Here is a 12782-nt window from a genome sequence, read left to right as displayed (position 1 = left end):
CGTGTACCCTGCATCGGCAGGCGGACTCTCAACCACTGCGCCACCAGGGAAGCCCTTGAATCTGAATTTTAAGAGGTTATGTGAGTGATTCACATAAAGCCAGTCTGGGAGCTACTGCTTTGGAGCTAGAACAGAATTTTAGCCTACTGTTCCCCTCATGTGTTCATCCTTCCTTGTAATGGTAAAAGGATGCTTTTACCACAGCTCTGTGAGATGAGGCCAGTGGCCTAAGTCATCTTAGATTTGACCTGGGTCAGCATAGGCATTCTCAGGCCGAATTTCTTTCCTTTCCCATGATTGCTGTTCTCGTACTCTTTTCTAAACATTGTCACTGACTTTGTTTTTAACTTTTGGACCTGTTTCCATATTTTATAAGGCTTACTTCTTCCCTGAATCTTCCTGTGCTTTTTCATTTACCCATTGGTGGGCACTCAGCTTTGAGAGTCAGTGATACAGATAGCACCAGTCCAAAGGATGGGGAGGTGCCTGGAAGCCAAGAGTATGGGATGAGCACTGAAAAAGCTGGAGATGCCCAGTTTAGAGGAGAGAACATATAGGAGTTTCTGTAGGGCTGTCCTGAGGTGGTTCTTCATGTGGAAGTTGGGGAAAACAACTGGGTGGCAAATGTTGGCACACCATAAGAAAAACCATCTCATGTGAAAACCTTTCAGGAGATGGTGAGCCTCTCACCTCCAGGAAAGTTAAGGCAGGTGCTAGAAGTGTGCGTTAGAATGTTTAGACTAGATGACCTATAGGGCCTTGGCCAACTCCAGGCTTTTTTATATGGGCTTGGAAAGATTTTAAAGTTTCCACCTTAGTAAGTCACCTAATTGGGCCAGGTTTATTTCACTGAACTCATTTTGTAAGCATGATAATTGCTGCTGTTGTTCTCTTCTCCAGATACTATTGGAATGGAGAAATAGAAGAAGCCACTGAAATCCTGCTGGTGAGTGAGGATAGGGGGATGCGGCCTTGATAGGGAAAGAGTGAGAGCACGGTTCCAATTAAAAATTAGCAAAGATCAATTAACTGAGGTTCTTGCCCCACATAAGATGCCCTAGGTTCATTTATAAGCTACTAACAGGGCCTGGGGACCCAGAGGAATGCTGTCTCCTAAACACCAGATGAATGAGCAGCTGCAGAGCTGGGGCTGAGCTCCTGACGCAGTGATTTTTTTTTTCTTTTACAGTTAATAAAGACAAAGACTTCCAAGGTCCATTTGCTATCCAGCTACATCAGGTAATAGTGCAGTCTCTTCCCATCAGGGACATGCTGGGAACTAAGTGAATGAGCTTGAGAAGTAGGAGACCTAGAGCTTAGTCACCAGCCTCCCATGTGACCCTGGGTATGGCCCTGTCCCTCAGACTCTCCATCTGTAAAGTGAGTGAGTTTTAAACCAGCAGTTCCCAAAATTTTGGTCTCAGGATCCCTTTACACTTTTAAAAATTATTAAGGACCCAAAAGATCTTCATTTATGTGGGTTATATCAAAGTTTACTGTATTAGAAATTAAAGCTGAGAAATTAAAAAATTTTTTTTATTTTCTTTTTCTTTTTTTGTGGTACGCAGGCCTCTCTCTGTTGTGGCCTCTCCCGTTGCGGTGCACAGGCTCGGGACGCGCAGGCTCAGCGGCCATGGCTCACGGGCCCGGCCGCTCTGCGGCATGTGGGATCTTCCCGGACCGGGGCACGAAGCCGTGTCCGCTGCGTCGGCAGGCGGATTCTCAACCACTGTGCCACCAGGGAAGCCCTAAAATATGTATTTTTAGTTCATTTAAATTAACAGTAATAGAACAATTACATATTAACATAAATACAGGCATACCTCAGACAGCTTTGGTTCCAGACCACCGCAATAAAGTGAATCGTGTGATTTTTTTTTTTATGGTTTCCCAGTGCATATAAAAGTTATGTTTAACCTATACTGCAGTGTATTAAGTGTGTTAATAGCATTATGTCTAAAAAAACAATGTACATACCTTAATTTAAAAATACAAAACAAGGGGCTTCCCTGGTGGCGCAGTGGTTGAGAGTCCGCCTGCCGATGCAGGGGACACGGGTTCGTGCAAAACAAAAAACAATTATAGTAACATCAAAGATCACTGATGACATCACCATAACAAATATAATAATCATGAAAAAGTTTGAAATTTTGCAAGAATTAGCAAAATGTGACACAGAGACACAAAGTGAGCAAATGTAGCATCAATAGACTTGCTTGATGCAGGGTTGCCACAAACCTTCAATTTCTAAAAAAACACGATATCTGTCATAAAGTGTAGTGCAATAAAACAAGGTATGCTAGTAATGTATTTTTATGGAAAGTAACCATATTTTCCAAAAAACAAGTGAGAAGAATGGCATCATTTTACATTTTTGCAACATCTGGCTTAATAAGATAGCTGGATCTCATCAAAAACATCTTTAAGTGTTGGGACACTTTTAAGCTCATGATGATAAATTCAGGTTTTCCAAACTTCTGACTTTTGCTTAAAAACATGAATTTTTTAAAAAATTTACAATATTGTGTTTAATTTCTGCTGTATAGCAAAGTGACTCATTTATATATTTATATTCTTTTTCATATTCTTTTCCATTATGGTTTATCAAAGGATACAGAATATAGTTCCCTGTGCTATACAGTAGGACCTTGTTGTTTACCCATCCTATATGTAATAGTTTGCATCTGCTAATCCCAAACTCCCAGTCCTTCCCTCCCCAACCCCCAAAACATGAATTTTTTGATTGGCATTAAATGATATAAATTGTCTTCGTTTGAGTGATGGGCCCACTTTGTTCATATTTGAGGAAATGTCTACCCTAATACTCAAACCTGAGTAACCTTAATTTGTAAAACTGACAAATGATGGTTACTCAGGCTTGAAAGTAAAAATGGTATTCTTTGGGAAAAATCTAGTTTAGCTTGTGTCTCAATCAGACAAGTTTAAGACAACATTGAACTTCGGTATACAGCAGAAGTGCTTTATGTATGCTTCCCATTCTGTCACACAGAATATTAAAAAGGCACTCTCGAGGGTCAAACTTTAATAAAAATAGTAATTTTTACCACATTATCAAGAATGTTCTTAAGTGAATTTGACTTTTTTAAAATGCAAGTATTGTGGTGGTGAAGAATACAGTGATAGCTAGTACAGTTTGGTGCCGTTGTCTTGATGCATGCTGAGGTGCCACCAGTTTTACCCATCATTGCTTTGGTACCATCAGTGCAAATGTCAACATAAGTGAAAAGATAAACAACAGTATTATTATGAAAATGGTTTTGGCCTCTTGGACCTCCTGAAAGAGGCTTGGAGTTCTCCAGGGGTCAGTGCACTCCACTTGAGAACGACTGGTGTAAATCCTTGTTTATCATTCAGAGTGTAGTTTTGTAATAATTGGCATCACCTGGAAGCTTGCCATAAATGCAGACTCTCACACTCACCCCAAACCTACTGAATCAAACTACAGTTTAACAAGATCCCCAGGTGATCCCTATGCACAGTAAAAGCTTGAGATTCTCTGGTCTAAACCAGTGAGTTTTGATGTTGGCTACATATTATAATCACATGGAGACTTTTTCAAATTACCAATTTGGGCTCTACCTCAGATTCTGACCTAATTCATCTGGAATGGGGATCGAATATGGTGTTCTTCAAAGCATGCAGGTTGACTCTTCTATGCAGCCAGGATGCAAGTCACCTGTCTGGATGATAAAACCCTTTCCTTTCACATCTTAGGGAACCAGGCAGGATTCTATGGTTATATGGCTATACTGGGTCTCAGATCTATTGGTAGAGAAGGCTCTCATGTTACTGCCTTAGCACAGGTGTGGAAATAGGGCATCTTTGGTAGAACCAGTACTGTTGAGAAATTACAGCCTGACTGGTGAAAGACAGCTTCAGGGTTAAGACAGTGAACCCCAGAGCTTGACCTCCAGCGTCAAATCCTGGCTCCTCCACTTGCTGGTTGTAGCGTAAGTGCATGCAAATTACTTTCTGTGCCTCAGTTGCCCCATCTGTAAAATGGGGACTATACTAGTACCTTGGGTTGTTATGCATATTGGAAAGAATTTATGTCAAGTATACACATGATTTGTTGTATCTGTGACAGCTCTTACTACTAAAGTGTTATTAAAATGTCTTATCCTGAATGCTATTCAGACGTACATACACTGAATTCTGTATGTCTGCTTATAAAAACACATACACTGGTCTAGGTATCCATGAAATAAGAAAATTCATTTTTCTCAGGCATTAGATAAAATTACCCAGCTTACTGCTAATGTTTAAGCACATACACATACACATGTTGTGATTTAGTAAGCATCCTATCTCATGAGAACTTTATAGTGCCTAATTCAGCAAAAAAGAAGCAGAGGATTATTACTCCTGTGTGACAGATGGGACCAAGGCCCAAGGCCTTCTGTTTTTTCAGTTTGGAAAGTGAAGAGAACTGGCATTTTGTGCCGAGGACTAGGTGAAAGAAATGGGGAAAAGGGAGAGATTTCTGTGGGTTTGGATGGTCAAGGAAGATCCCTGGGGAAAGGTCAGTGGTTGAGTTAAGCCTTGAGGAACAGAGAGGCTTTCGATTTATCAGCAGGAACAGGGAGAACTTTCTAGGTGGAGAAGAGAATACAGCGGTACAGGGGAAGGGGGAGTTGTTTGGGGAAGGCACAGTGATGAGTGAAGGGTGGTAATAAAAACAGTAGCTAACATTTACTGAATGCATACAGCGCCAGTGTACCAGGTATGTGCCTTATATACCTTGTCTCGTTTAATCCTCAGCAATCCAGTCACATAGGTACTATTTTTATCCCCTCTTTTGCAGGGCCTTTAGGGAAATTAAGTGATTTATCTGTGCTTACATAGCTAGTAAGTGGCAGGCTTAGAATTTGAATCCATGTCTGTGAGACTGTAAAGCCATCCGGCCTAACTCATCACTTGGTGACGGATGGGTAACAGGCGTACGAGTGGTGGGCTGCAGGGCTGGAGCAGTGGGCTGCAGGCATATTGCAGAGGGCCTCGAGTGAGGCTGCCCAGTTGGGTTTTATTGCATAGGCTGACTAATCCTGGTCACTCACAGAGCTCTGCTTTCTTTCCAAAGGTTGGTGCATCCTTTTGAAATCCCAGAGGTCTTCAGTCTTCCCATGGACCAAGGAGATGTGCACTATTTAAAGTGGCTGGAGGAGGGCATGGAGGAGGAATGAGTGGGGGCTTTTTGTGCCTCCTGCTGGCTGACTCTAACCTTCATCAGCTGTTCTCTGGGGGAGGGGAGGCTTCTTTCTGCCCCCTCGCATCTCTGGATTCCATGCTTTTGTCAGCACAGAGGAGTTAAGTAACTTGTGGAGGGTGAAGGTCCAAGGCTTCTGAGGCTGGAAGAGGACGCTGGGCCAGTCAGGTCAAGCAAGAACCCAGTGGACCTTGTCTCTGAGTGCATCATGCGTAAAGGTGGCTGGGGGTGGGAGGGCGAGGGTGATTGTGTATGGGGGCCAAGGGGAGGTGGCAGTGAGGGTGAGGTTTGTCATCTACGTTCACTGAGCCTATATTGAATGCCTAGTGTGTTATTACTCTCCTGCCTCTTATGAGGAATGGACCTGTTGACCTGTCACCCAGGGGTGTGTGGGGTGAATGCCACCTTCTAGGGGAACTGGAAGTGCTTTATCCAAAAGCATGAATTGCGAATGGTGGAATTTCAGGGACAAGCAGGATTTTATTTCTTCTAGCTAAAGATGGTGTTTGTTATTCCTGAGTCCTGAGGAAGTGGGACTAGGAGTGGGCTTCCTGAGTGCACGTAGGACTAGGGGAGTATTAGGGCTTAGACATAGCCTCACGGATTGGGAGTAGGTCTTGACTCTTTCGTAGCCTGAAGGGCAGACATCAGAAGGTTCCGGTGCCTTGCTCACTGGAGGCATGGGTTTTGAGCCCACCGTACTAACCTTTCCACTTGAGCATTGAAACTGAGCATCCTGAAGTAGGAAGAACCCAGGGAGACTGCTAGACAAGTGTTTTCAGACTTGCTCCACAGAACCCTAGGGGTTCACAGAAGGTACCCCGGGGGCTACTCATACTTCACCAGTGCAACTGTGCTTTTATTATTTTTATGTATTGAGCTAAGTTTCTGTTGTTAAAAGTTTGTAAACCAGTGGCCTAAGCCAGTCTCCATTTTATAGGAAAGGAAACTGAACTGCAGTGAGGTCCAGAAAGCGGGTGGCATGTTGAGTTACAGACGGGATAGCCAAGGCTGCTCACTCTGTCTGGTGAGCGCTCTCCTAAACCTGCTCCACAGGTGTCTTCTCCACGGGGAAGATCCCTGTGGGGTGAGAAGAGAGACCTGATCTAGGCTGCTTCCATGGCTCTGTCACAAGGTGACTTCACTCTGGGGACACCGTGGGCAGTTTGGGTAGGAATCCACAGACATCTGCGGTATCCTAGGTCTTCCTTCTCAAGAGGGAAGGGTGTTGCCAGGCTCTGGTTCTGACACCTTCTGTGCTTCTTGGACCTTAGTTCCTCCAGATATAAAATGAGGGAGGATCTGCAAGGACCCTTCCATGAAGACCTTGTAGCGACTTCAGGCTGAGCCCCTTCCAAAGGTCCAGAGGATCCTCTTTGTGATAGTGGGGAGTTTGGTGGGCTGCCTCAGGAGAAGAAAGAAAATGATAATGGTGATGTCCTTTTTTTTTTTTTACAACAGATGTTTCTGGTGCATGTGAAAATCTTGTGTAAAGTAAACCCTACTGAAAATGTACTGGGGACCCCAAATGGATTGTCCGTATTGCTTTCACGATAAAGTCAATTTCTTGGTCTGGATTTCAAGGCCCTTCGGAGCCTTGCCTCAACTCAATTTTCCATCCTCACCTACTCTGGCGTGTGTGTGCTCCAGTATGCTGTGCTGTTACTCCTGTGTTCAGGCCATCCCCTGTGCCTGATCACCCTTCTGCATGAGTGCTTAAGAAGTCTCCTTGGCAAGGCCTGGCATCCCCCGTTGGAAGGAATCTCCTGCCTTGATGTCCTGTTATCCTTGTGTGTCACAGTCAGTCTCCTGTTTCTAGATTGTGAGCTGCTCGAGGTGAGGGATATGTTTGAATCCATTTGGTCTCTTGCACTGGGTTTGGCAGATATTTCCTGAATTGACGTTTCAAGGATTTGAATAGCTAAAGCTTTCTCTATGGTCCACAATTACTTCCTAATTTATGGAGTTGGCAAAATCCAACTTCTTTTCCTTCAACTTTTTTTAGGTGGGACTAATTCCAAAGGAGGTTTTTCTTTCTATCTCTGGCCTTCATTGGTTCATTTTCTGTGCTGACTGTGCATTGAAAACTGTTTCTTGGTGGCCTTCCTTTGTCACAGTGTCACAGCTGACTACAGGAGATAGGAGAAGACAGGGACAAGACACCAGCTGTCTCTGCCAGGTACTGCCCTAGGTTCTTAACATTATTTTATCCTTACAAGTCAATGTTATCCTCATTTTGCAGTTGAAACCTGAGGTCAGAGAGCAGGAGACACTTAAAGTAAATGGCAGAACTAGGCTCCTAACCCAAGTCTCTGATTCTAAATCTGATGCTCTTACTGCCTCTTTCAAAGAGGTTGGATGTATCCCTTTGTAGGTCAAAGACCCAGAGAACCTGCTGTAGCCAACTCTAAAGCCAACTCCCTTCTTAAAACATCTGTGTGGTAGTTGGTATTGATATATTGCATTACTTCTCCCCACAGATCTGGATGTTGGTGATAATATCTTCAATTCTACAGATGAGGGAACGGATTTAGAGGAGTTTAATGATTTTTAGGGTCTGTGTGACTCCAACTTACATGGTTTGGCCACTATACCACACTGTCCTCCCAAATGATGCTGTGGGAGCTGGGTCTAGGACCTTCATCAGGGTTTCCTCGTGGGAATTCCTTCCCAGCATTTCTCAGGAAACTTATGTTTTTTGATCCCAGAATCCCTGGGAGAGTCAGTTGAGGAAATGGGAAAAAGTATTATAATTTTATCTGTGAACACTACAGCTTAAAAGCATAGAGACGTTGCCGGTTTGAGGGAATCCAGCTTCATCAAATAAAAAACTAGAGCAAGGAATGCTAACATAGAGTTGAAGACTAAGAGAACCAGGACAGGGGCATGTAGAAGAGAAATGGTTTCCACCTAGTCAGTCTTGCCTGTGATTGCTGCCATGCCATAAGAGTGTGTGTCTAGCCCTGTCTGCCGCAAACTGTGAGTTATTCTTGCAAATAAGATTTACACATAGTGTACTTTATAAATTTATACACATAGTGTACTTTATAAGTTAATACACATAAGTTTATACACATAGTGTACTTTATACAAATCCTAGGAGCAGTGTTCCAAGAAATAAGCTTTGGAAGCAAAATAAATTCTTAATTTGGCAATTTTGACACCTGATTCTATATACTCTTAACCTCGTTAGGATATTTGAATGTTACGTTATTTGAATACTATCCAATAATGTTCCCTGGTGTTTTCCAGTGTTTAAGTATTCCCTAGAGGCTGTAGTTCTTTCTGAAGTCTGCTAAGCTTAATATTCCTATTTGTTAATTTTTTTTTCAGATACCTGTAATAACGGGGAAGGTGTGAAGAATGTTCGCAGTATTTTAAGAATAAGTTATGATTTAGGGAATTTGTGAGAATTCTAATTTCTTGCTCCTAAATTCTAAACGTAGATAGATATGTGTTGTAAATTTGTAAACACTAACGTAGACCACACAGGAACAGGGACTCCCCAGCTTGGGGAGGATCACTGACCTCAGGAGGGCATATAGGGCTATTCACTGTAGAACCTGGACTAGAGCCCAGATCTCTGGATGCTCGGTGCCATTCACTTTTTATTCCATTACACTGATTTCAGCCCAGAGAATAATCCCATCCTCTAACCCGCCCCAGCTCCAACTGTGGTTTTGTTCCAAGGGCAGTTATAAGGTTGCAGCAGGAAGAGTGGTAGGAAAAAGCGGGAGCTGTAGTTAAAGAAGATTTTTAAGGGCAGACGTTAACACTCAGGGTTTAACATGCTACACTAACCTCTGAAAACAGAGTTCAGTTGAACTCACAGCCTTCAGTTCCCTGTAGCTTTTTCCTGTCCCTTCATGCTGCCTCTTTTTCTCTCTCCAAAGTACCCCCGATTTAGAGAAGTTTATTTAAGGTGGTAATCCATCACATTTATATGTGAGAGGGTTCCCTCAATATCGGGTGCTGAATACAGCAGGGATTCTCCCAGGCATGTGAAGGGTGAGGAACTGGAGCAAAGGAACCTGACAAAGTGGTGCAGGTTCCAACCAGCAGAGCCAGGCCAGGAATGCACTTCAGATTTCTACAACTGTGTGCTTGCGAACTCTGAATGAAGCTTTACAGTGCCTGTACTTAAGCATCTTCATAGGGTCGCATTCTAAATTCAGTCCTCAGCTTTCACTTCTCTGTGGCCCTCAGCAAACGTTCTTTGCCCCCATGGGTCAGGTACTCACAGAAAAAAGGTTCCACATCCTTCTGGTGGCAGAGGTGAGAATATTGCTGAGAGAATGTGGTGGTGGTAGGAGTGGCACGGTGGCCAGAGAGAGGATGGGGTCTCACCATTCCTCTTCACCTTCCAGGAAACCAGAGCTAGTTCCTCCTGGTACCCAATAGCTGATATCTCACTAGGGGAATGACAGGCAGTTTTTCAAAGTGAGCCTTTAAATTGTAAATCAGACACATTAATTATAATTTTAATATAACAAATGTTATTAAAAGCAGCAATTCAAAACCATAAATCTTTTCAAAGGTGCACAGGGTTATGATAAGGTCAGTTGGCAGTAATGCAGCTATTTTCAGGTATGAATGAAATGCTGGGGTGTGGAGTCAAGTGTGACCTTGCCAGGCCTTACACTGACCTCCAGGTGAGGGAGACACTGTCTCCCTCCTTCCTCCTCTTCAAGGCCAGAGCCTCTGGAGCTTGAGTAGAGGAGGTGCAGGTACACTGACAGGCTGTGTTCATCCTGCACTTTCTCAGAAGCCTGGAAGGCAGGCCTGGGAGGCTGCTGTGTTATCTGGAGCCAGGCAGGAGGCCCCCGGTTAGATCTGGCCCAATACTTCAGGCGGCTGGGGGCTGCCTTCTCAGCTCCCCTTCCACCTGGCCCCAGTTGCGGGCTTCAGTGGCAGCAGCTGTGGAGCTGAGAAGGGAGAGAACTGGGCCCAACCAGCTTGTTCCCGCCTGGACCATGCTGGGAAGCAGAAGGAAGTGGGTGGGCTGGGTACAGGAGGTGAGGTCCCAGTTGAAAGGCACTGTTGGGGCTGAGGTTTGAGGCAAGGGGCATCTGAACTCTCTCAGGGACCCCCCTGAATGCCCACGATGGGGAGGGGTCAGCCTAATGGAAAAACCAGCTCCAGGCCCGCTGCTCTCAGCTCACTGTTCGTCCCCCTTCACCTTGCAGCCGGCAGCCTCCAAAACCCAGCCGAGCTGGAGGCCACAGCAGCAGTTGGCAAGGATGGTCCCCATCTGGTACACCCCTCGCCCCAGTCAAGGCACTTCTTTCCAATCAAGTGAGTCAGTTTCTAATACCTCTGGAAGCAGCAAAAATGAGGGGTCTCCTCCCCTTCCCATTTTTGGTCTCCCTCCAGGTGGGTCTGAGTTTTAATGTTGGTTCTAAGAACTCTATGTATACTCCCACTGACAAAGGCTTCCCTTTAAGGGGACTGACTGACTCAGGCCCTTTAAAAAAAATCCCAACCTGCCCCAAAAGTGATTGTCAATTTCAGAACGGGGCAGGGGATAAGGAAGAGGGTATGAGTCCCCCGTGCCCTCCCTCTAAGGTCACAGCTGGTTCACGGGCAGGTGCTGGACGTTCACATTGAGTTGCAGCACGTGGCCCCCAGAAGAGGGCCAAGGAAAAGCCAAGGGCAGGAGCCATGCTGGCACCGGAAGGAATGTGTGGCTGTGTGTGTGTGTGTGTGTGTGTGTGTGTGTACACGGCTGGAGGCCGGGGCCCGTGTGTGTGCCTGGAGGTGAAAGCACACGCAGTTGGAAGCTTATGTGTGGGGGGTGACTCGGGGGGTGGGAAGCAGAGGAGCCAGGACACGGCTTCCTTTCCTCCAGCCTCAGGTTTGCAAGGCCAGGCCCAGCTCCATGGTAACAGAGGGATGTGGCCAGGGGAGGGAACACAGGTCTCAGAAGCTGACGCCTGCAGCCTGCACTCTGGGCCTTAATAACTGGGCTCTGGTGCTGGTGCCTTCGGAAGCAGAGGCCCAGCCTCCTCACGCCTCAGATCCTGAGAGTCCCAGGGCCTCTGCCACACAGGCTTTCCAGAGGCCTTCTCTCTCCCACCCTCACCACCTCTTCCCAAGGGCAGAAGGAGAGGCAGGCAAGTGAGAGGGAAAGGCTCCTCCAGGCAGCCTCTTACCCACCTTCACCCAGTCTTTGTCAAAGGTTTCTCTTCTCATTATGTGGTCCCTGGGATGGGTCAGATGTAAGGATGTCCAGTGGAGGGTTGGGTGCGTAAACACACACACCCAAAAGGGGAAGGAAAGGTAAAGGGACGCACTGGGGACAAAGACTCGGGCCTCAGGAACAGGCCACAGAGCCAGCAGGACACTAATTCAGAGGAACAGGTAAACAGTTTGAGGGAGTGTGTGGAGACACTGAGAAGTAGCCAGCGGGACCTCAGAGACACAGGCAAAGAGGTGGTGAGCCTGAGGGGGCCGGAGAGCGGAACGGGCACAGCGGAGGCACAGCCCTGGCAGGTGGGCGGGCGGGCGGGCGGGCAGGCTCTGGCCAGGCACCTGCAGCTCCGTCTTGCTTCCCTCCCCCGCCCCAGCCTGGAGAGAACTGGGGAGCCTGTGGCTTCCGCTGTCTCTCCTTTGGTTTCAGGACTGCTGGCATCCTTTGGGGGCTGGTCAGTAAGGGGTAGTCCCTTCCCACTCCACCAGGTACTGAACCTTGCCCTCAGGCGTGACCCTCCGAGCCAGCACCTGGTACTTCTCCCCACAGGCTAACCGCCCGGCTGCGCCAAAATAGTTGGTGATGGATGACTTGAGGTGGGACAAGGACGAGTCATCTTCACTGATGCTCTCGAACGTGTGGCTGTCGATGCCCTCGTCGGGCCGCTCGGGGCCTGAGGCCCCCTCTGCGCTGCTGTCGGAGGGGCAGCGTCCCCCCAGCTCGGCCGCCCGCCGCTTTGCCCGCAGTGGCAGGTACGCTTTGGCTGCCAGCTTCCTCTTGCGGCTGCCCACTGTCCGTCTGTATCGGAAGGGGAGGAGGAGGACGACGGGAATGAAACGGGATTATCCCAAGTCCCTGTCCCTGAGTACTCCGGGCACCAGCCCTGGGCACCGATGATCCCCCTGGATCCCCACAACAGCCCTGAGGAGGCTCCAGAGGAGAAACCACCAGCCGGGGCGTGGCAGAGCCCGATTCAAACCTAGGTGTGTCCAGCTCTAAAACCGTGTTTCTTACGTTGAGGAGCTCAGTGTGGCCTGAGTCCAGGAGCACCATCCTCTGTGCTTCCTGCAGCTGTGCAGTGCAGAGGCCCTGCTTACTCTGCCTAGTCTGTCACCTGGACTCACTGCAGCTGGAGGCATCACACAGGGGTAGGGATGGGGAGACAGACATGTATCCCCTCTCTTCCCCTCTCCCCTCCACAAGGACAGAAAGAGGCGGAGTGGGGGGGGAAGAAACACACAAAAGAAGAGGTACACAGTCACAGATACTTAGAAACAAACCAAGACCCAAAGAGCTAGTGAGAACCGAAGAAATAAAATACAGAGGCAACAGCAGAGAAAGAGATGTTTGGAGACAAGACACGCT

At 46.8% G+C, this 12782-nt stretch overlaps 2 protein-coding genes across 10 annotated transcripts in view; one reads left to right on the top strand and one right to left on the bottom strand.

Annotated features, from left to right (window-relative positions):
• LOC102980137 (protein CutA homolog) overlaps nt 1-9457 on the top strand; it is a 24908-nt gene extending 15451 nt beyond the window's left edge. For 3 of the 7 annotated variants that reach the window (XM_055087006.1, XM_055087000.1, XM_055087002.1), the window contains exons 4-7: nt 901-946; nt 1190-1239; nt 5102-5445; nt 6689-8551. In XM_055087006.1, the coding sequence (XP_054942981.1) occupies nt 901-946; nt 1190-1239; nt 5102-5204 (199 nt within the window). In that variant the 3' untranslated portion in view covers nt 5205-5445; nt 6689-8551. The other 4 variants (XM_055087004.1, XM_055087003.1, XM_055087005.1 and 1 more) reach the window with 2 other exon arrangements.
• PHF19 (PHD finger protein 19) overlaps nt 6613-12782 on the bottom strand; it is a 22199-nt gene continuing 16029 nt past the window's right edge. Inside the window, exons 15-18 of one of the 3 annotated variants that reach the window (XM_055086999.1) lie at nt 11948-12215; nt 9874-10029; nt 9469-9639; nt 6613-6628 (exon numbers count right to left, since the gene is read on the bottom strand). In XM_055086999.1, coding sequence (XP_054942974.1) covers nt 9637-9639; nt 9874-10029; nt 11948-12215 — 427 coding nt within the window. In that variant the 3' untranslated portion in view covers nt 6613-6628; nt 9469-9636. Of the gene's footprint in view, nt 6629-9468; nt 9640-9873; nt 12216-12782 lie in introns of those variants that run through there. The other 2 variants (XM_028493583.2, XM_028493579.2) reach the window with 2 other exon arrangements.

The sequence above is a fragment of the Physeter macrocephalus genome, chromosome 9, assembly GCF_002837175.3.
Source record: "Physeter macrocephalus isolate SW-GA chromosome 9, ASM283717v5, whole genome shotgun sequence".
In the NCBI taxonomy this organism is placed as follows: domain Eukaryota; kingdom Metazoa; phylum Chordata; class Mammalia; order Artiodactyla; family Physeteridae; genus Physeter; species Physeter macrocephalus.
This window is presented reverse-complemented; position numbering and strand designations above follow the sequence as displayed.